Raw genomic sequence first — 25527 nt, 5'->3', positions numbered from 1 at the left:
TTGATCGGACACTCAAACGACAAAATTAAAGCACGAAAATTTCACACAAATAAATTCACACATAATAAACACAGAAAATAATTTTAAAATATTTTTCTGACTCGAATTCGTGGTCCCGAAACCACCGCTCCAATTAGGGTCTAAATCGGGCTGTTACAAATTAACTATCTAAACATTAAAATTTCTTAACCATATCTTAATGCGACTGTAACGCCCCTAACCCATATTCGACGCCAGAATAGGGTTACGAGGCATTACCGAATAACATATTCCATTCACATATATTTATACATTCATTATCAAAAACCATTCGCAAACATTCACATTGTCTCTTATAAGGTTCTACGAGACCTTAAAACATGCTTAAGAGTGGTTCGGGACTAAACTGATCACATATAAAAATTTTCGAACACTTAGAAAAATTTTACATTCATAGGTCATATGCTCATGTAAGCAGGCCATGTGTTTGACACGACTACCAGACACACCCGTATCCTAGGCCGTGTGAAAACAGAGCATACATACTGACTTGTACCACACAGCCGGAGACACGCCCATGTGCCTTGGCCATGGGAAAACTGGAGGGTTTACAGACTTGGGTCACACTACCAATCACACGCTCGTGTGTCTAGCCCATGTACCCTTCAAAATGGCCACACACACCTATATGCCAAGGCTGTGTTCCTCACACAGTCATCAGACAAGCCCATGTGTCTAAGCCGTGCTCGAGTCTAACTTAAATTCATAGGGCTACCCCAAAGGACACACAGTAGTGTAACATGACCATTTGTCGCACACGGCTAAGACATACGCCCGTGTCTCTGCCCATGTGGACAAAAATAGGCCATTTGAAAAGCCAATTTGCCACCCTACAATCATGCATACCAATCAACCTATTAAGTACCATTTCAAGTCATTTATAAGCATCCAAAAATAGCCAAATCATACACATAACATCCCATCTATCATCAACCATTTTAGGTAATCAATTCTACATACAAAATTATGCCAAAATCATTACAACTTGCATATATTTCCTATTCACTAATTCATCATATCATCATCTCAAACCAAACCAATTCATAAAGCCTTATACACATCACATATAACACTTACTAAACACATAATTCAAGCCAACTTAAATGGTTATACATACCACAATTACCAAACACTTCTCATGGTAAATATCATGACTCAAAAACATACCAAAATAACACTAGTCTATACATGCCATATACCATATATACAAAGCTTCAAAAGTACCAACGAGATGATTCGATAGTGTAATGATGGTTCTCGATAATCCCTGATGTCTGAGCTAGCTTCAATACTCAATAAAACAAAGACAAATAATGCCTTAGTAAGTTCATACCAAAAAAATTCAACAGTTCATAATATACAAAACACCAATTAATAAACACTTAGTAGTTTTTATAACATCATTTAATTCTAATCCATAACCATTTAACATGTATATACCAATTCATCAAGCTTCATGCACATAGTATCAACTACCACATAGGTATCGTACATACCTGTACTTTACTGTATTTATTTATTTCATTCTCACCTCTTTGTTCAACACATTAATTCATTCGGAAGTCTTTCAATGCTTTAGGAACTCGTACACTTAGTGCATTAGTGATTAGCTGAAGCTAAAACGATCTCGCACACTTAGTGCCATCACCTTAAACCGAAGCTATCTTAGTATTGTACACTTAGTGCCTCATATAATCGAAGCTATTCCAATTCGCACACTAAGTGCAATTTATAGCCGAAGCTATTTTCAAATGCACACTAAATGCCAAACATTGTAGATTTATCGTCATACGCAATCGTATTCACATATATACAATTTATGCATTATTAAAGCATTAAAAACATAATTGTAACAACATTTATCACTACGAACTTACCTTGTACTCAGAATGGACGAATCGGATCGATTACTCGGTAACCTTTGATTTTCCTCAATCTAAATCCAAATTCTTTCTTTCTTGATCTATATGTATTCAAAATTAACCCATTAATCATCAATTCATTCAATTTAATCCACAAACACATATTTAGGCATTTTTTCACTTTAGCCCTTAAAGTTACACAGTTATTCAATTTAGTCTTTATTTCATAAAAACACAATTTACACAAAATTTAATTTCACCCAAGCCTAGCCGAATTTCCTAGGGACCCCTAGCAGCCCAAAACTTTCATTTATTCACAATTTAATCCTTTAATTTACACTTTTCTCAAATTAATCCCTAATTGACATTTTTGTCAAAAATCGCTTTATAAAACATGTATATCAAGCACCAAGCCTTCATAATTCATCATCAAACATCATAAAGCTCAACCATTCATCAATGCCAACTTTGAAAATCATCACCACTTTCAAAAATTGAGACATAGGCTAGCTAGAATACAAAGCAATGATCACAAAAACATAGAAATCATCAAAAATCATACCTCAATCAAGGATTAAAGGTGCCGAATAAACAAGCCCAAAATGCTCTTGTTTTTCTTTGATATAATCAGTTGATGAAGGCATGAATTAATGAACATTTTGTTTTATTTTTAACTAATATTAACTTAATAATCAAATACCAATTCTACCCTTAATTAAAACATTATAAAATCACTTAATAAATACCCATTTATGTCAAATTCCACTACCAAGGGTCAAATTACAATATAAGGACCTTTCATTTAATAAGCCATGACAAATAGACACCTTTATCATATAGAATGCAACTTTTGCATTTTACGCGATTTAGTCTTTTTTTTTCAAATTAAGCTATTAAACGATAAAATCAACTTACGAAATTTTCACACATATAAATTCACATACTGTAAACACCAAAAATAATATTAAAATAATTTTAAGACCTCAGATTTTTGGTCTCAAAACCACTGTTCTGATTTAGCCAAAACCGGGCTGTTACAACTCTCCCACCTTAGGCATTTTTGTCCCTGAAAATCTTACCAGTGAATAGGTTTGGATATTGCTTTCTCATAGCATCCTCAAGTTCCCACATAGCTTCTTCAACCCCATGTCGATGCCACAATATTTTCACTAATGTTATTCTTTTATTTCTCAGCTCTTTGATCTAACGAGCTAAAATCTGTATCGGTTCTTCATCATAAGACATATCAGGCTGAATTTCAACCTCAGTTGGGGAAATGACATGCGAAGGATCTGATCTATATCTTCCTAGCATCGATATATGAAATACGTTATGAATTCATTCTAACTCAGGTGGCAACAACATCCTATAAGCAACCGGTCGAATACGTTCGACAATCTTATATGGCCCGATGAATCTCGGACTTAATTTGCCTTCACAACCCAACCGAAGTATTTTCTTCCATGGAGATACTTTTATAAACACTTTATCTCTGATTTGAAACTCAATATCTTTTCTTTTTAAATCTGCATACAATTTCTAATGATCCGAAGCTATTTTCAGACTATCACAGATTACTTTTACTTTTTCTTCAGTCTCTCTGATCAGATCAACCCCATGAATCTTATTCTAGCTTGACTCAGTCCAGTATAATGGTGTTCGACACTTCCAACCGTATAAAGTTTCATATGGTGCCATTTTAATGCTCGATTGAAAACTATTATTCTATGCGAATTCAATCAACGGCAAATACTTTTCCCGCGTACCTTCAAATTCAAGAATGCAACATCTCAACATATCATCGAGTATCTGAATAACTCGCTCAGATTGACCATCCATCTGCGGGTGAAATGCGGTACTAAAATGTAGCTTTGTACCTAGCGCATCTTGTAGTTTCTTCCAAAACCTCGATGTGAATCTCGGATATTTGTCCGATACAATAGAAATAGGTACCCCGTGTAATCTCACAACTTTGGAGATATATAACTCAGCTAACTTATAAAGTGAGGAATCCATACGTACAGGAATGAAATGAGCTGATTTCATCAATTTGTCAACAACAACCTAGATTACATCTTTCTTACTCGGAGATAGGGGTAAACCCGGAACAAAATCCATAGTCACTCTATTCCATTTCCACTCGGGAATCATAATAGGTTGCAATAAACCTGACGGTACCTGATGTTTAGATTTAATTTGCTGACAAATTAAACACTTAGAAACAAACTCTGAAATGTCACGTTTCATACCATGCCACCAATAAAGCTGTTTCAAATCATTATACATTTCCATACTTCCCGGATGTACAGATAATTGACTATTATGAGCTTTATTTAAAATCATCTGAATCAACTCTGAACTTTTCGGAACACAAATTCGGCATCTGAATCTTAAACAATCATCATCATCAACTCGAAACTCTGAATCAGAATTCAAATGACATTAAGCTCTTTTAGCTAACAATTCATTATCAACTTTCTGAGCTTCAAAAATCTGTTGTAAAAACAATGGTCTCGCTTTCAACTCAGCTACAATCGAGCCATCATCAGAAAGAGTCAATTGAGTATTCATTGCACTTAGAGCAAATAAAGATTTCTGGCTTAAAGCATCAGCAAAAACATTAGCCTTTCCCAGATGATAATCAATTATTAATTCTTAATTTTTTAGTAATTCAAGCCATCTCCATTGTCGTAAGCTCAAATCTTTCTGAGTCATCAAATATTTCAAATTCTTGTGATCTGAGTAAACATGGCATTTCCCATCGAACAAATAATGATGCCAAATCTTCAGCGCAAATACAATGGATGCTAACTCTAAATCGTGTTTCGGATAATTCTTTTCATTCGGCTTCAACTGTCTTGATGCATAAGCTATGACTTTGCTTTCCTGCATCAAAACACAGCCCATACCATTCAACGATGCATCACTATAAATTACGAATTCGTTACCCAATTCTGGCTGAACTAACACCGGAGCTTCGGTCAATAAAGCTTTCAACTAATCAAAACTTTTCTGACAATTCTTGGACCATTCAAACTTTACATCTTTCTAAAGTAATCTTGTCAATGGAGTCGCAATTATCGAAAAGCCTTGTACAAATTGTCGGTAATAGCCAGCTAGTCCCAGAAAACTACAGACTTCGGATACATTTCTCGGAAGCTTCCAATCCATTATTGCAGAAATCTTGCTCGGATCGACTCGAATACCCTATGCATACACAATATGCCTCCGAAAACCAACTTCACTCAACCAAAATTCATATTTACTGAACTTTGCATATAACTGCTTATCTCTCGGAGTCTGCAATACAATTCTCAAATGCTCGGCATGCTCAGTTTCATTTCTCGAATAGATCAAGATATCCTCTATGAACACAACAATAAATTGATCTAGATACAGTCTGACAATCCAGTTTATTAAATCCATAAAGACAGTAGGTGCATTTGTTAGTCTGAAAGGAATAACTAAAAATTCATAATGCTGGTACCTCGTTCTAAAAGCAGTCTTTGGAACATCAGAGTCTTTAAGTCACAACTGATAATAACCAGATCTCAAATCTATCTTTGAAAACACTGTAGCCTCTTTCAATTGATCAAACAAATCATCAATTCTGGGTAGAGGATATTTGTTCTTGATTGTCACTTTATTAAGCTGTCGGTAGTCTATACACATTCTCATCGTGCCATATTTCTTTTTCACAAACAACACAGGAGCACCCCAGTGCAGAAAACTCGATCGTGAAAATCCTCTATCGGTTAATTTTTGCAACTAAGCTTTTAATTCTTTTAACTCTGTTGGAGCCATTCTGTATGGATCTATTGATATCAGTTTTGTACTCGGCATTAACTCAATGCCAAACTCAACCTCTCGAACCAGTGGTAAACCCGGTAACTCTTTAGGGAACACATCTGGATACTCACATACAACTGGCACTAATTCAATGTTCTTTTCCGTCACTTACGTATCAAGCACATAAGCAAAATAAGCTTCACAAGCCTTTCTCACATATTTCTGAGCTAACATCGAAGAAATCACTGCTGGCAAACCATTCAGATCATCTGACCCAATTCGAATAAACTCATTATTCTGACATCTCAAATCTATCATCTTTCTTTTGCAATTCACAATAGCGTCATGCAATGTTAGCCAATCCATACCAAAAATTATATCAAACTCATCAAATGGTAACAACATTAAATCGACCAGAAAATAATTATTCCGAATCATCAATGGACAGTTCTTGCACACTTTATCAACCAAAACACACTTACCTAAGGGGTTCGATACTCTAATTACAAATTTTGTAGACTCTACAGGCAAAGTCTTACTAGATACCAAATTCACACTTACATATGAATGAGTTGATCTTGGATCTATTAATGCAATAACTTTAGTATCATAAAGAGTAAAAGTACCGGTGATGACATCTGGAGATGATGCTTCTTTGCGAGCGTTAATAGCGTAGGCTCAGGCAGGTACTCTAGCATCAGATCTTACTGCAGTGTCTCTTGTCACACCTCTACCACCACACACATTACTCGTGTTTTTGGATGGTCTACCTCTAGCTGCAGTGTTACTCAGCCTTACGTTCTGTACATTATCTTTTTCAGCTAAATCTGGAAAATATTTAATAAAGTGATCTCGTGAACCACAACTGTAACAAGTTCTATTATTACTTTTCCCCCAACAATCTCCAAAATGTTGTCTTCCACATTGTTGACACTCAGGTTTAACATCTTTTACATTGCCAACACTCGATACTGACGTGGCTTGAGCTTTAGAATTGGTATATTGCTTCACGCGATATCTATTCTGATACCCCGCTGAAGCTGTCGATCGGTTAAAACAGTATCTAGATTTCTTCAATAAAGAATGATAAGATTTATTCATCAATCTCTTCCTCGAATCTCTTGCCTCTGAATCAGCTTTTCTCTTTTCTTTGCTGAGATTTTTGGCTTTAAAAGCCCTCTTAACCAATACTACAAATTCTTTCAGTTCAAGTATCCCAACTAACAGCTTTATATCTTCATTCAACCCGTCAACAAATCTTTTACACATGATCTCCTCAGTAAACACATATTCCTGGGCATATTTGCTTAATCGAATGAATTCTCTTTCGTACTCAGTGACAGTCATTCAATCCTGCTTCAATTCTAGAAACTCTTTATGTTTCTGATCGAGGAATCTCTGACTTATGTACTTTTTCTGGAATTCAGTTTGAAAGAATTCCTAAGTAACCCATTCTCTAGAAACTACTTATGTCAATGTTTTCCACCAGTGATATGCATTATTTCTAAGCAAGGATACTATGTATTTGATACATTCATCTGGAGTACAGGACAATTCATTGAATACTCGGATAGTGTTCTCAAGCCAGAACTCAGCTCTCTCAGCATCATCATCAATTGTACCCCAAAACTCTTCAGCCCCGTGTTTACGAATCTTAAAAACAGGTGGTTTCCTCAATTGAATTAGATCTAATATTGGTGGCAAAACCGGGACTTGTTGAGGAACAAGTGGGGGTGGAGGTTGTTGAGCAGCCGGATTCGTTCGTACGAATTCCATGAACCATTCACTCATCATTTGGAAGAAGGCTTGCTTATCCTCTCCCCCTTGGTTACTAGAAATCGATCCAGTTTCAGTTGGCGCTGTCCCTTGAGTGGGAGCAGGCACATTACTTTCTACATTGTCAGCTATTGCTCGATTGGGATCTACTTGCTATATGAAAAACACATTTTAACTATCAGGAACCATCACACTATCGCAGTTTATATATGTGGCATGTATAGCTAGACTCTTATTTGCTGCGTTAGTCCTAGAACCGACTAAATCGTAGCTCTGATACCAATAAATGTAACACCCCTAACCCATATCCAACACCAGAATAGGGTTACGAGGCATTACTGAATAATATATCCCATTCACATACATTTAAACATTCATTATCAAAAACCATTCGCAAACATTCACACTTCCCTTATAAGGTTCTACAAGACCTTAGAACATGCTTAAGAGTGGTTGGGACAAAACCGATCACATATAAAAATTTTCGAACACTTAGAAAAATTTTACATTCATAGGTCACAAGCCTGTGTAAGAAGGCTGTGTGCCTCAAACGGCTACCGGACACACCCATATCATAGGCCGTGTGGAAACAGAGTGTACATACTGACTTGTACCACAAGGCCGGTGACACGCCCGTGGGAAAACTAGAAGGGTTACTGACTTGGGCACACGGCCAACCACACACCTGTGTGTCTAGCCTGTGTACCTTTCGAAATGGCCACACACGCCCATATGCGAAGGTTGTGTGCCTCACCACGGTCGTCAGACAACCCGTGTGTCAATGCCGTACTCAAGACTGACTTAAATTCGTAGTGCTACCTCAAGGGACACACGGCTATGTAACATGACCATGTGTTGCACACGGCTGAGACACACATTCGTGTCTCTACCTGTGTGGACAAAAATAGGCCATTTGAAAAGTGAATTTTCCACCCTACAATCATGCATACAAATCAACCTATTTGGTACCATTTCAAGTCATTTATAAGCAACCAAAACCATCCAAATCATACACATAACATCCCATCTATCATCAACCATTTTAACTAATCAATTCCACATACAAAATAAACCAAATCATTATGCCAAAATCATCACAACTTGCATATATTTCCTATTGACTAATTCATCATATCATCATCTCAAACCAAACCAATTCATAAAGCATTATACACATCACATATAACACTTACTAAACATATAATTCAAGCCAACTTAAATGGCTATACATACCATAATTACCAACCAATTCTCATGGCAAATATCATGACTCAAAAACATACCAAAATAACACTAGCCTATACATGCCATTTACCATATATACAAAGCTTCAAAAGTACCAACAAGATGATTTGATAGTGTGATGATGGTTCGTGATGATCCCTGATGTCCGAACTAGCTTCGATACTCTATAAAACAAAGACAAATAACACACAGAGTAAGTTTCATAGCTTAGCTAGTTCATACCAAAAATATTCAATAGTTCATAATATATAAAACATCATTTAATTCTAATCCATAACCATTTAACATGTATATACCAATTCATCAAGCTTCATACACATAGTATCAACTACCATATAGGTATCGTACATACCTGTACTTTGCTGTATTTATTTATTTCATTCTCACCTCTTTGTTCAACATATTAATTCATTCGAAAGTCTTTCAATACTTTAAGAACTCACGCACTTAGTGTATTAGTGATTAGCTGAAGCTAAAATGATCTCGCACACTTAGTGCCATCACCTTAAACCAAAGCTATCTCAGTATTGCACACTTAATGCCTCATATAACTGAAGCTATTCCAATTCACACACTAAATGCTATTTATAGCCGAAGCTATTTTCAAACGCACGCTAAGTGCCAAACATCATAGATTTATCGTTATACGCAATCGTATCCACATATATACAATTTATGCATTATTAAAGCATTAAAAACATAATTGTAACATTTATCACTACGAACTTACCTTGTACTCAGAATGGATGAATCGGATCGATTACTCGATAACCTTTAATTTTCCTCGATCTAAATCCAAATTCTTTCTTTCTTGATCTATATGTATTCAAAATTAACCCATTTAAACACCAATTCATTCAATTTAATCCACAAACACATATTTTGTCATTTTTTCACTTTATCCCCTAAAGTTACACATTTATTCCTTTTAGTCCCTATTTCACAAAAAACACAATTTACACAAAATTTAATTTCACCCAAGCCTAACCGAACTTCCTAGGGACCCCTAGTAGCCCAAAAATTTCATTTATTTCACGATTTAACCCCTCAATTTACACTTTTCTCAAATTAATCCCTAATTGACATTTTTGTCAAAAACCTTTACAAAACATGTATATCAAGCACCAGGCTTTCATAATTCATCATCAAACATCATAAAGCTCAATCATTCATCATTAAAAACTTTGAAAATCATCAACACTTTCAAAAATTGAGACATGGGCTAGCTAGAATACAAAGCAACGATCACAAAAAAAAATCATCAAAAATCATACCTTAATCAAGGATTAAAGGTGCCGAATAAACAAGCCCAAAATGCTCTTCTTTTTCTTTTATATAATATTTTGATGAAGGCATGAATTAATGAGCATTTTGTTTTATTTTTAACTAATATTAACTTAATAATCAAATACCAATTCTACCATTAATTAAAACATTATAAAATCACTTAATATATACCCATTTATGTCAAATTCCACTATCAAGGGTCAAATTACAACATAAGGACCATCCATTTAATAAGCCATGACAAATAGACACCTTTATCATATAGAATGCAACGTTTGCATTTTACGCAATTTAGTCATTTTTCTCAAATTGAGCTATTAAACGATAAAATTAACTCACTAAATTTTCACACATATAAATTCACATACTGTAAACACCAAAAACAATATTAAAATAATTTTACGATCTCAGAATTATGGTCTCAAAACCAGTTCCGATTTAGCTAAAACCGGGCTGTTACAACAACCCTAATAACACATCATAAATATTGCTTGATTTATAGAAATAGGGTCCCGAAACCTTTTATTCTAAAACCACTTGACTTTAAGGGTTTACCACTTGGTCCTAAGTATTCATTCAAATAACATAAATTATCAAATCAAATTTTATTATAATATTATATTAAACTCGTAAATATCAAATGGTAATATTTACAAACTCGCTTTTTGGATTTGTGGCATCAAAATCACTATTTTCAAATTCCACTAAAAAATAGGTTGTTACATAGGCTTTGGCAAATTATTTGAGTTTTGCTTGTGGCAAATGAATTGGCATAATTGGATATGAATTTGACGTAGGTAAGTTGGTATTTTGTTGGTTTAGATGACACTTAGACAAAATTGGCCATAGTTGAACTCATATTAATTTAATCTTGTTTTGACTTGGTAATGATATGATTGGTAGGAAATATTAAGTGTTTGGCTTGTCCTTGATGTTGTTTTAAGTTATGGAAGATTGGTATTGAATCGTATCATTGATCGATTTGGTTAATGGTACGAGACAAGTATTATTTTATGTATTTTTTACTAAAACAATATGTTACGTCACAACGTCAAACGATGGTCATCAGATGAGCTCTAGACTTCAGGCCACTACGTGACGAGAAACCCCATCGTTAGAATGAAGCCAAGTCAGTATGCCACGTTGCGACGAGGAATTCATTCACGTCGTGACATCAACCTTAAAATTTGAAAATGTTGCAACTTGATCCTTGTTTGGTCTCAGGTTAACTTTAGAGCATTCAATGTTCATATAAGACCCGAGAAAGGTTGTTCATGATATCCAATGTTTGTAATATTGTTATTTCCATGAATGCTTATTTGTAATGATTATTTTATTCTAAATTTGATGGAAGTTGCTTTGGAAAAGACTATAGCATCCTGTAGCTTGAACTCGGTGATTTGGTTAGGCGAAAGGTGTTACAGTAATGGTTGGGGAAGTTGGCACTTCTGCAAGCACTACAAAAAAAAATAGGGGACAACAAATTGATTATGCAGTTTAATTTCCTTACGTCTATGAAACCTAACTTAGTGAGATGAATCCACTATTTTTGAAACAAATATAACCACTGGACCTATTTCTAACACATCCTAGTAAAAAATCCTTACTCTTGTATCTCAAAGGCTAAAACTCTCACCATTAAATCCTCTCTTTAAGAACTTAGTTTGTAATCTCAAATGCATTTACAAAACGATGTTCCTCTATGAACTGATGAGTACTCTCTCTACATAGTTCTAACTTAAACAAGCCTTAAATATATAAGAGTTAAGGGCTTTCTAAGATAAAGATAAATTACAATCAATATCCCATTAAAATAACCTCATAAAAAGACTTTACAAATATCCTAATAGAGTCTAGAACAAATAAGAGATCATCAAGATAAGTATTCTAATCTATCCCGATTCAATTTCCATATTTCACAAGATTCGATTGCTTGATCCAATCTGATCGAATCTTAAAATATTTGTTGGACCACAAGATGGATAATCAAATAAGAGCCAACACACGTGCACAGGATCATTTAAGTCAATGCCTAACTGATTTGGTTGAAAATATTTTCAGCACCAAATAAGGCAAGTTACTTGTCGATGTGCTAGCGGAAGTGGCCAATTTCTTTGGCACTTCGATAGCCACTTAAAAAAAAAAGCACTTGTCTTCACTATTTAGAGCAAGTTAACCTTTAATCCATCATGATCTGCCAAATCTCATCAAAGCAATTATCTTTAATGTAAGGATACAAAAGATGATTAACTCAACTCATATCTTTATGGATTTCATATCTTAATATAATAGGTAAGTAGACCACATAAGAATCTTTGAAAAATAATCTTGATTGATTCAATCTTTTCCCTAATGATAAACATGAGATTGGCTACACAAGATCCTAAAAAAGATGCAACCAAATCATCAAAATATTTTGGTCAAACATGCTAACAAATAAGTCTAGTTATGTGCCTGGCGTAGTGATTGAGGAAGTGGGCACTTCCCTTGGCACATAAACAACCACTTTAAAAGTTTAGGTCAGCAATCTTCCTCTTTGTTATTTTTGACCTAAAGCAATACAACCAATTCTTCAACTAATAAATTTAACACAAATATCAACAACAAGTTCCAAGTTCCCCTCAAACTCAATTTATTCTATCACCCTGTTTTGGACAAAAATCCAAAGGAACATTAGGCAATTGCAATTGAATAACCATCTCCATAAGTTGAAGTTTTATCAACCATAAAAAGTGATAACATGTAAGCAACATCAAGAATATACAAAACAAATAATAACAATAAGAATGGAAAAGAGAAATTCCCCTGTAGTAATACCATTAGCACACTCCCCCTTAGTTGTAGCATCAAGACACTCCCCTCAATAAGATGTTTCAGTAAGTAGTGCAATGGATACTAACTCATCATCAATTTCGTATGTGGGAGATGTAAGTCGTGGAACAATAAAGTTCTTTATCATGAGATCTTAAGAGAGTAGAAACATCTTCATGTTGATTTTCAAAAGTTGTTGCATAAGTTGTCACTTCACATTTCACTTGTGCATCTATCAACCATTGATTTTTCATCGTCCATATTTGTTTTTGGTTGTATCTTGGCTAAGTTAAAACTTGTCTTCTAACATTTCCCCATCTCAAATCTTTCAGCATCTTATAACAATGTGGTCTAGTATGACTAACCATGCTACAATAGATAAAATTAGTTGATTATAAGAGTCTTCTATGAAAAAAATCTGTATAATAATTTGACGTCACTTGATATATTCAACTTTATCAAAATTATTTAAAAATACTAAGAAAAAAATAACAAAAAATAAAGAAGTACTAAAAATGTAACAAAAAGCATTGATAGACATAAAGTATATAATTCCAATAAAAATAAAAGAAAATAAAAAAATAATAGAAATAATTAATAATTAACTAAAATATTTTAAAGTATTCAAATTACTCTTATTACTTTCAAAAGAATCAAAAGAGAGTATATTATATTTCTAAGATTAAATTTTGATATTAGTCTCTGGACTATGTAGGTGTAGTCCATGTACTTTAATTTGATCATTTTAGTTTTTATATTTTTCAAAATTTCAAATTTTAGTCTTTAGAAACTACAGCTACTAAATTTATTGAATTGAGTTATGTTATTTCCAAATCTTATGCAGCAATATGTAATGAAGTTTGCTATTTTAAATATTACTAAAAAAGTAATTAATGAATTTAGCAGTTGTCGTTTGTGTCAAGTCAATATTTTTAAACTTAAAATAAAATAAGGACTAAAAATTATCAACTTGAAGAATAAACACTAAATCTACCCCTTTATAGTCAGTACATAACTAATTGTAGAATTTAACCAAATCAATTTAATTGCTACCAATTAGGTTAAGACAAAAATTTAAAATTCAAAAGGTACAAGAACTAAACTTGATAAAATTAAAATACACAGATTAGTTTTACAATTGAAAAATAATATAGGGATTAATAGCAAAATTTGACCAATTTCGAAAAATAAATACATTATTAAACTGTTCATAAATGTGTAATATAAAAATAAGTGATAATAAAGACAGACAAAAATTAAAATATATAAATTAAGTAGAATATATATAGTATATATATAGTATGCATAATACTTTAAGTCTTAACACAAAAATATTACAATTTTTTTAAAAAAAAATACAATACATAACATCGAGCCATTTAAAATTTGGAATATGTGAAGCAAGAAGTGCAGACTTATTAGAACTTAAACTCATAATTTGAAATCAAAATGCAAATAAAGTAAATAATTTCTATAGCTTTACTGATTTATTCATCTTCACATTTGATTCGAATCAAATTTCATTTCACTTAATTTGATTTAAAAAAAAATTAAATTGAATTACAATGATAAAATAAGATTCATCAACTTGACTAACTCGAAATTTTTCGCTCGGTTAAATAACACACTCATCCTTAATTATAGGTGCAATCAATGTATAAATCCCCACCATTTTTTTTCTTTATATTTAATTACAAAAAAGGGAAACAAAAACCATATTGCAAGTTTTTTTTTTTTATGAAATTTCTGAAATTTTAGTATTTTCCCCTTTCCCAATCAACATGTCCATTATAGTGCCACCTTAATATTCCCTTGTTTGTGAGGAATTGCAAGAAGTTAGTATATGATATTAGCTTCTCAAAGAGGGAAAATCAATATTAAAGAAAAACTAATAATAGGTAACTTGAATGTTAAGTAAAAATGACAAGAAAAAAGAAGTTTGTCATATTTATGGCAGTAAATAAAAGCTCACCACTTATTATTTTGAGTAGAAGCAACCTCCAAATCATGTATATACCTGATAACATTTTCAATTAAATCTCGGCTTTTTAAAGAAAGTAAAGAAAAGGCTTGTACATACAGAAATTAAAGTATGGCTGCATACCTCAAATTTTATTTGAATAGTCAATCTCTTAAACAGTCGTTTTTAAGCCATCCCTGCCAATCTAAACTCCCATTTATATAGTATCTGTTACTCAACTCCGTACACCCGTAAAGTATTAGATGCGAAAGTCCGGGGAGGCATTTCATTTTTTTGGATAGACATTCAAAATTGTCACAATCAACCAACACCAAGCATTGAAGTGAAGTCCAATTTCTTAATCGACTTCCTTTCAATTTCTTATCTTTAATAGTTATTTCTAGATATCTAAGCTCAATCAAGCTTTCCATGCTCACAGGCAATTGCATCAAAGGAGCACCCCTCATTCTTAATGACTGTAACCTTCGAAGCTTATAGAAAGAACTTGGAAGTTTCTTTATATTGCAACAGTTGGTCAAGTCAAGTTCTCGTAAGTGTTTTAAGGCACCAATGGAATTCGGTAAAGTTGCCAATGGTGAATCCTGTAGACAAAGTGCCCGTATGTACTTAAAATTGGAGACACAGAGACTTACAAGAGATTCATGAATAGCCTTTGATTCCTTTGAAACCTCTTGGACCATTACTGTTCGAACATTTTTCAATTTAGTAAAAACTTAGAGCAACGTTTATCTGCTTGTCATCACAAAATGATAAATGTCGAACATTTTCGTCAATGGTTTTTGTTTGGCAATTCACTATTTTACACTCTTTTTGGGACACTTCTAATGCAAGATCATGTATTAGATCGTGCATTTTGAAGGTAAACACATCGCCATAATCTTGGTTCATTTGGGTGAGGCACCTTGATATCAATTCATTCAAATATTGATCACCAACGTCCTCCCAGTCTTGCTTTGGCTTTGGGTGCTCAAGCAGTCCATTTGCCATTCAAAGATAGACGACTTGATCACTATAATAGATCTCATCCTTTTTGTACAATGACAAAAAGGCAAGACATTGTTGCAAATGGGATGGCAAATGATTGTAACTCAACTTTAACACTGGTAAAATATCATTTTCACTTTATTCAAGCATCCATATTTCACTGTCTCTTATAGAGATCCAATAAGATTCATCAGTTTTCAGAAACAAATAGGCTTCCCAGTGTTCTCACTGCCAAAGGAACCCCTTTTCACTTTTGTACAATTTCTTTCCGGATTTTCATTAGATTTGGATATTGTTTCTCATCCTTATTATTAAATGCTCATTTTGTAAACAAAGTCAAGCAATCTTTAAAAGGGAGACGTTTCAATTCGTAAGGGTGAATTGAACTCATTATAAAGGCAACCTTCAAACTTCGAGTGGTCACAATGATTTTGCTTCCACACAAATAATCCATTGATCCCAATATATCTCTCGACTTCGCACGGTTTCATCATCGAGAACCAGCAAAAACTTCTTATCATTCAAAAGACTTCTCAAACAAATTTGCAAAGCTTCAACCGTTAAATTATCACATTTCTGTCCCTTATTTATGGAGTGAATAATGAGCTTGAGCAGTCTAGAAAGATCAAATTCATCTGAGACACAGATCCATATCTTTAATGGAAAACATCTGGTAACCGATCATCATTGTATACCAATTGAGTGAGAGTGGTTTTTCCTAAACCCCCAATTCCAACAATGGGAATGACAGGGATGTTTGGATCCTCACTTGGTTTCATCAAGAGATCAATAATATTCTCTTTATCTACATCTCTACCAATGAAATCAGAATAATTCACACAAGAGTGAGTTTCTCTGTGAAAAACATACCGGTTATCGGTACCTAGTCCTAGATTAAAGTTGTTCACAGTGGCAAGTTCGTTTAGCCTCTGATTGATGGATTTGATTTTATGACCCATTTTAAAAGAGAAGAAAAGAGGCAGAGAGCATGAAGCTAAAAATCGAACCTTGAAGCTGATGTTGGGATGATTGCCTGTTTGCGGAGAGCTTCACACTTGAAATCATCAACATCTTCAGCATCGTAAAAGATGTCTCTGAGCTTCCACATACAGAGGCGCAACTTCTTATTCTGGTGCTGTTGCCGCTCAGCATCCAGCAGCACAGCTTTAATGCTGCTCATGGTTCCTTGAGCTTTCTCAAGTCGCTTTCAACATTAAAGGCCAAGGCAACTTCTTCCATGGAGAGATGGGCTATTTTCTCCACAACCCTTTGTGCAATATCTAACAGAAACGTTTCTGCCATAATTGAACTCTAAGAGCAAAGCAAGAAATGCAAATGTTCTAGGTAGTTAAGCAGTAAAAAAAAAAGGAAGTATTTTGAGGGATATATCCAAGTTCTTGGATTGTGAATGAATGGATGTATTGTGCTCGTGAATTCCATATCAATAATTCATGAATGAGACGCGCACATTGAAAAAAGTAATCTTTCTTACAAAATCATATATTAATGGTTTTAACATATTTTACAAACTACAAGTCATGGAATCAAAACTCTATATCAAAAAACTAGGGTATGATTCTATATATTAATTAAAATATTATATATATTAGTTTTTTTTACTCTTGTAATAATAAATTATTTGATATTTTTTAAATTTAATTAATAATGTGAAAATAAATTTAAACATTATTTAATGAAATGTTTTTATTTTTAAATAATATTTTTACATATGGTAAAAATAGTGTAAAAAATTGTATTCTGATACTGTATATTACAAAATTTTAAAATAATTTATGAATAGTAATGATATCAATATATTAACAAAAATATGTTAATTTAATTGTTTACGAGAATAAAACTTGAAAGAAAAAAATATGGTTTTTTTTTAATTTTATTTTATCATTTTTTTTGTGATAATAGCAATACTTACAAATTTATGATTATTTTATTTTTATAATTATTGTCCTTTTTAATTTTAAATTCATTATTTTTAAGTGTATTAAAATAATTTTAACAATATTGTTTAAAAAATTATAGTTCATTGTATTACGTTAGTAATAATATTCTTTTTTTATATCTTTTTTAATTTTTTTTAAAAATTTAACCTAATTATTTCGAAAGTTGAAATAACTAGAAGCACTTAAAATACTCTTATATATTTCAGGATTCCCATTTTTAACCTATTTATTCTGGAAGTAAATTTAATTGCTAACGGGATGATGGTGTGATTTATAAAAATGTAAATATGTGATTATAAAATAACAGTGGGAATTCCAATTAGAATATATTTAATTAGCAAAAACTTAATTTCTCCTGTGCATATTAATTAATTAAAATTATTTATAACAGTAAATATTTTTAATTTACAATTACTTAATTTCTCCCGTGCATGCTAATTATTTATTTGATAAACAATAGTGGAAATTCCAATTATAATATATTTATTTGAGGAATAAATTATTGAAATTCAAAATATATATTTGGTTTGATGGTTTCATATTTTGGTTATTTGGAAGAAATAGAGAGGTGGTGGATGGAATTGCGATTGGAGAAGCGCATGTGATAATCTCAACAATTCTCCGTATTTTAAAGGAAATATTCATATGTTATCATTTTGTTTATTTAAATAGAATATAAATTTATATATCTTTTTTATTTATAATCTGAATAATTATTCATATGTCATCTACTACTTGCATTTTACCATAGATAATTATATTTTTTTTTAAATATAATGGTAATATATTTCTATATGCAACTTGACTTGCATGGGTTGATTATTACTGACAGTTGAAATAATTAGTAATTATTTATTTGATTCACAGTTAAATAGTTCGAGTAAATTTTTGAAAAATGTCAATTTTAAAAAAAAATCAAATTAGCTATTTTTTAAAAAGTTACAATATTAGGTTCATTTTACGAAAATGCTTCTAGTTTTTTTTACGAAAAAATATAAATTTTTACGAAAAAATAACAGTAGATAGCAGTACGTCAACTCCACAGCAATTAGCTGTCTAATTTTGTCTTTTTTCATGACCATAATCGCTATTGCGGTCACAATCGTGCCCACGACCTGTGCGTAGTAATGCTTAAAAATAAAAATGGGGGGTTTAAATTTATAAATATAATAAAATAAGGAAGTGTAATAAAATGAAAATAAAACAGATTCGAAAATGTAAAAAATAAATTTAAGAAAATAAAATAAATGGATAAATAAAATATTTTTAAGCTTAGCTTTAGCTTCGATGTACTCCAATCTTGAATCCATCCCTAAAATAGATTTTCCCTTCCAAGCAATAAGCTGGTTATAGCGACAAAGAATGTCCCGATCATCAACTTTTCCTTATGTAGTCGATCCCGATGTGACTTGCAAACCAACTCTTGTCAAATTTCTAACTGCAATACACGTGTTCACAATTTAAGATTTCGACAACCTTCCGATCTGAAAAGCCCAACTCGAATCAACGGCCTCAACCGCGTGGGTATTTTAAATCCGACCTCTATCTCCCTTACAGAATCCAACTGGTTTTTTTCACCTAGACACACCAATTTGTTTGCAGGAATTCAAACACAGCACGGCTGATTTGACTCCCAAACTGTGCGCCAAACAACTCCAACCCAAAAGGTTTAGTTAATCATGGAAAAAATCATGCTTTGAAAATAGTGTGGAATTGTGGATGATGGAAAGGGGAAGAGCCTTGGAAGGTAATTAAACCAAAAAAGGTTGAAAGGAAAAGAAAAGGAAACAGAATAGATGTTGCAGAATGAAAATGGCATGGGAAAGGGGAGAAAAGAAAAGAATTTATTAAATGCCAATGCAAAGTGTGTGTTTACTTGGCTGTAACCACTAGGTATTTTTCCTAAACATTATCACTAAATAGTCTTAAATACTATCACTAAATAATTTAAATTTTAAAAATCAAAATTAAACTATTTATAGAATGGTAACAATATCAAAAACTTTCTAATCTTTATCTAGTCACTTTTTGAAAAAAAAGACTTCAACCCTTCAATTTTTATCTAGCCATCTTTGTATCTTCAATCTTTCAATCAAGTCATTTTCTTTGCTTTTTGTTCCAATTTAACCCTTCTTTGTAAGAGTTTGAATTCAACACACCAACTTTATTCCTAATAAGAAAATTCCAAATTTAATAGCATTTTATCCGATAATTAGCCAAAAATAAATATATTAAAAATACAAATTTATCTTGTTATCACCCTTAATATTTTTTTTGTGCCACCTCTTGTGAGAATAAAACTTACAAAATAGGTCTGTATATAGATCTCAAGTCTCATTTCCCTTGTTTTCTTAAACGACGTGGGATATCGTTCTCGCATTGTCTAGAAACAAACTACAAATGGATTGTGAGTCTATATAAACCTATATGTCACATCGCTTAAGAAAACAAGGGAAATGAGACTTGAGATCTATATACAGACCTATTTTGTAAGTTTTATTCTCACAAGAGGTGGCACAAAAAAATATAAAATAAAAAACAGAACACGCTTCCAGGTAAAAGCATTTTTTGCAAATATGTTGAAGCGTTCTTTTTTTTTTTTGCAAATTAGTTGAAAACGCTTTCTATTGGAAGCATTTTCGTAAAATTGGCTTAATCCTGTAATTTTTTAAAAAATGGCTTAATCTGATAATTTTTCTTAAAAATCGGCATTTTTAAGAAATTTAGTCTAATAGTTCAATAATATTATTTTAATATATTTATTTTTGTGAAACTATTAATATTTATGATATTGTGAATAAATTGATCATGTTTCAATTTCATCCCTTTATAATATATTTAAAACTAAATATTTCAATGACATGAGTAGTCTTGGGCTTTTTACCTTCATAATATAAAAAAGAATTATTTGTGAAAATGAGATATGTTATAGATTATTTACAAGAATGATATATTTTTTACAATAAAATTAGGTGTCGTCAACCTGATAGACAACACCACCTATAAAAAATAAATTTAAAATATAATATTTTAATTTAAAAAAGGGTGATGCCAAAATGTCACTTTTACCCTTTTTTAAATTTGAAATGGTTGTGGTATAATTTTGAATTTCATATTTCTATTTTAAATGGTTGTGGTATAATTTTGAATTTCATATTTCTATTTTATGGAAATTAGAAGTTAGTTCACTTATTTTAATTTATCATAATTTGATCTTTTATGTTTTCAAATATAAAAGTTAGTCAAATTATTTAATATTATTAAACTCAATAATCAAATTACTTACTTCAAGATCAACCATTTATCAAATTCATTTGCAAAGAATTAATAAAATCATTAATTCAACAATTTATATGTGGCAAATTAGAAAATTTTGATAAGTTTATTTTTTTTAAGTTTTCTCATGTTTTAATTATTTTTTCTGTATCATATATGTTTTCTATAATCATACAATGTGTAGCATTGCTAAGTTTGTTTTAAAGGTCTAATTATAAATATTTACCTCTTTACTTTATAAAAAAACTAAGAAAATAATCCATTTATTTTAATTTGTTAAAATTTAAAGAAAATAATCCATTTACTTTAATTTGTTAAAATTTAATCCTCATACATTATAAAAAACTAATCCTTTAAATATTGATAAGTGTTAAAAGTAATATATTTTAACCTCATTCTTAATGCGTTTTTAGGTGATTATTCAATGTTGATTGTGAATTTTATACTTCTAATTCTTTAAATTCATGTTTTAATGTTTAATATAGCACTTGGGAGCAAAAAGAGCGAAAACTGGAATATCAGAGCAAGTTGTAGGAGCCACTGGACCATTCCATATGGCTTGGCCACACAATTGTGTGACCCACACGGGCGTGTGGTAGGTTGTGTCAATTTCATGGGATTTCACACCGAACAATAAAAAATCACGATTTTTAGGTTTTTGGGGGCTTTCTAAGACGTATATATGAAAAAAAAAAAGAAGAAGATAGGAGTGAGTCATCATTGAATATTCAAGAAAACAACTCGAAAAATAACACTGAAGCCGATTGTGAAGTAGATTTCAGTCAAGATTGAAGATTCTTAATTGATTTCTTAGGAAGCCATCATAAGTTTCTTTGTTTCTTTCGATTATTCTTTGTCTTGAATATTTTTATATTCATGCATAAACTAATTTTTTACCTAGGGAGATAAACCATATGATGGATTCTGTCTCAATTATGTATGCATAATTCTTGGTTTGATAGTTTCTTGTTCTCAATTATGTATGCATAATTCTTGGTTTGATATTTCTAAATTATTGATTCATGTTTGATGTGCTTAAATCGGAGGTTGAATAGACCTGGTAAGAGTAGATCTTGCGTAATTGAGTGGAGTTGCATGCAATCCTAGAAATAGGACGACATAAATCTATCGGATTAGAGTCAAACTAATAAGGGAATCCAAAACACAAGTTAATGTGATAATAGGGGTTTTAATTAGAAATAAATTTTATTAATCAACCTAGAGTCAGTTGCTCTTATGCTCAAAATAGATATTATAATAATTTATGAATTTCTACGGATCAAGTTACTAAGTAATGAAATTGCGTGATTTAGATTGATAATGACAAATGAAATCTAGGTGAATTCTTTCTTAGGTATTGTTTCGCTTCTTGGTTATTAATTAATTATTTTCCTATTTTGTTCTTTGTCGTGTTTATTAATAATTAATTTAGTTAATTTTCGTTTTTAATCAATTACTCGAATTATTCAATTAAATAATAGAAAGACGGTAATTACTAGTACTTTTAGTATTCATGGGAACAATATATTTACTCACCATAGTTCACTACAAGAAAACAGACTTTTAGCGGCGTTTTTTTAGCCTTTAGCGGCGTTTTTAAGCGCCACTAAAACTATTTACAGCGTTTTTACAAGCGCCACAAAAAACACCGCTATAGGAAATGCAGCAAATATTTGTGACGTTTATCCAAAAAAACGCCGCTAAAAGTCATGACTTTTAGCGGCGTTTGTTGGGAAAGCGTCGCTAAAAGTCATGATTTTTAGCGACGTTTGTAAAAACACCGCTAAAAATAGTACTTTTAGCGGCTTTTGTAGGAAAAGCGCCGCTAAAGGTTATGACTTTTAGCGGCGCTTTTCCTACAAACGCCGCTATAAAATAAACCTTTAGTGACGCTTTTCTCACAAACGCCGCTAAAAACATGACCTTTAAAAAAATTTTATTTTAATTAAAAGATATTTATTTCTATGATAAATATTATATTATGTTTAATTTTTAAAATTTGAACTTTAAACTATATACTTTAAGGATAAATAAAAAATATTAATTAAATTAAATTTTCTATTAAAATTTAAACTTCAAAACTAAATATAAAAATTAATGAATTTAAATTAACGAAACAAGAACATTGATCAAGTTAAAAAAAAAAAAAGACAATGAAGAAATTAAGAGTCAAACATTAGCTCCAATAAATGTTCAAAATATAAGACAACTACATTCAAATAGAAACTAAATAACAACTAAAGCATCCAATAGAACATAATTTCACTTTTCATCACTAAATGTTTCCTCATAAACATGGCTTCATACAAAACAAAACCTCATACCATTACAATTTGCCTTTTAAGCAGAAGCTGCTGCAACCTTCTTTCTTGGTGCTGCTTCGGTACCTATACATCACCCCTAATAAAAAATAAGAACATTTTGAAAGAAAAAAAAAACCCAAAATTTCTTACAAGAAAAGAAATACGCAATGGAACTAAAATCAGAAAGCAATGAGCCAAGGACATTAGCATTTTCCTACCTTCCCTGAAACCTGTCTTGAACCTGAAGAAAAGAAATTTGCAATGGAACTAAAATCAGAAAGCAATGAGCCAAGGACATTAGCATTTTCCTACCTTCCCTGAAACCTGTCTTGAACCTGCGAGGAAATACACCGGCAATGGAGATGTTAGCCTCATCTAATTGAAACCAATAGCTAGAAACACAAATAATCACACAAGTTAAAAAACCCAAAATAAGTACTTAAACACTTCAATTTGCAACATTTAAGCACTTCAATTTGCAGCATTCAAACACTTCAATTTGCAGCATTCAAACACTTCAATTTGCAACACTTTAACATCTCAATTAATAACATTTATATACCTCAATTACAGCGATAAAACATCTCAATGTCCAGCAACTAAACACTTCAATTTGCAGTACTTAAACACTTCAATTTGCAACATTTAAGCACTTCAATTTACAGCATTTAAATACTTCAATTTACAACATTCAAAACACTTCAATTTGCAGCACTTTAACACTTCAATTTACAACATTCAAACACTTCAATTTACAGCATTCAAACACTTCAATTTGCAGCACTTTAACACTTCAATTTACAGCATTAAAACACTTCAATTTGCAGCACTTTAACATTTCAATTAACAACATTTAAACACTTCAATTTACAGCATTCAAACACTTCAATTTGCAGCACTTTAACACTTCAATTTAGAGCATTAAAACACTTCAATTTGCACACGGACATAATCTCCACACGAAGTTATCGGGTCTTACCCGGACAAAATCCCCACGCGTAGTCATCGGGTCTGTAGAGCTCGGATATAGTACGAGCACGAAGCTTACGGACATTAATCAGTGATAATATTCTCGCATAAAGCCTACGGGGTTTTAACCCGGATATAGTACTGACACAAATGCCCTTCGGGACTTATCACATTTATACACTTTCACATCCATTACGTTGGCCACTCGGCCCTGTCACATATATACACTTTCACATTCATCACATCGGCCATTAGGCCTTATCACATATATACACTTTCACATTCATCACATCGGCCATTAGGCTGTAACACCCCGAACCCGAAACCGACACCGGAGTCGAACACGAGGTGTTAACTGACTTTAACCCCTTATAAAATTTATTTTCCAGACACTGCCCAATCTGTGTACTAGTCGTTTTAAAAATCATATCTTGAGTTTCGTAACTCGAAAATCAGTTTTGTAATTTTTCCCAGAAACTAGACTCATGTGCCCATCTATGAATTTTTTTCTAGAATTTTTGGTCAGGCCAATTAGTACAGTTTATTAGTCAAAGTCTCCCATGTTGCAGGGGTCGACTACACTGACCTTTTCCCATTACGACTTGAATATCTCCCTGCACGGGGCTTCAATACTGATGCCGTTTGTTTCTATGAAAACTAGACTCAGAGAGGAATCTATACATGTATGGTACGACCCCTAATTATCTCTGGTTAATTTATAATGAATTTCCAAAGTCGGAGCAGGGAATCCAGAAACCGTTCTGGCCCTGTCCCACAAAAATCTGATTATCTCTTAATATACTGCCCATATGATCTTTTCGTTACTTCCTCATGAAAACAGACTCATCGAGCTTCGATTAAAAAATTTATTCATCAATTAATTCCACTCCTACTATTTTTAGTGATTTTTCAATCTCATGACACTGCTGCTGCCAGCATCTGTTACGAAAGTAACTAGGTCCATTTCATGCCTACCCTTGATCCAACTCAATCGAACATTCGTGCCATTTTCGCATGGCTTAAAGTTTACATGCCAAAGTTCAAACACAACGTAGTAGCTTATACATGCCAAAATGTTCTTCTAAGCCAACTAAGAAGAAAGTACCAAAACTTGCTATTCGGTGTGATGACTTCGATGACGACCTGACCCCGCAAAAAATAGATGAGTCCAAGCAACCTATAATGGGTGACAAGGAAACACCGAGTGAGTTTATAACTCAGTAAGTCATAAGCAATGTACTACCATC

The 25527-nt window shown here is 32.3% G+C and overlaps 1 protein-coding gene and 1 long non-coding RNA gene across 5 annotated transcripts; both read right to left on the bottom strand.

Annotated features, from left to right (window-relative positions):
- Positions 1-8128: 8128 nt before the first annotated feature.
- LOC107893845 (uncharacterized) lies at positions 8129-17419 on the bottom strand. 4 transcript variants are annotated; one of them, XR_001683024.2, is made up of 3 exons: positions 14914-17375; positions 14782-14826; positions 8129-8875 (listed from the first exon to the last, which is right to left on the bottom strand). XR_001683024.2 is itself a non-coding variant. In XM_016818948.2 (3 exons), the coding sequence occupies exons 1-3, from the start codon at positions 16952-16954 to the stop codon at positions 13094-13096; spliced, it is 303 nt and encodes a 100-aa protein (XP_016674437.1). In that variant the 5' UTR covers positions 16955-17370; the 3' UTR covers positions 12596-13093. The 4 variants fall into 4 exon arrangements, 1 of the variants encoding a protein (XP_016674437.1); XR_001683022.2 differs by lacking the exon at positions 8129-8875 and adding an exon at positions 12596-13178; XM_016818948.2 differs by lacking the exon at positions 8129-8875 and adding an exon at positions 12596-13178 and having other exon boundaries at positions 16782-17370.
- Positions 17420-23170: 5751 nt separating this feature from the next.
- LOC107894884 (uncharacterized) lies at positions 23171-23840 on the bottom strand. The gene is made up of 2 exons (XR_001683303.2): positions 23530-23840; positions 23171-23395 (listed from the first exon to the last, which is right to left on the bottom strand). It is a non-coding gene; the product is annotated as an uncharacterized lncRNA (long non-coding RNA).
- Between the last annotated feature and the right edge of the window lie 1687 nt (positions 23841-25527).

The sequence above is a fragment of the Gossypium hirsutum genome, chromosome A13, assembly GCF_007990345.1.
Source record: "Gossypium hirsutum isolate 1008001.06 chromosome A13, Gossypium_hirsutum_v2.1, whole genome shotgun sequence".
Classification (NCBI taxonomy): Eukaryota; Viridiplantae; Streptophyta; class Magnoliopsida; order Malvales; family Malvaceae; genus Gossypium; species Gossypium hirsutum.
The sequence above is the reverse complement of the archived record's forward strand: the minus strand, read 5'-3'. Positions and strand labels throughout refer to the sequence as shown.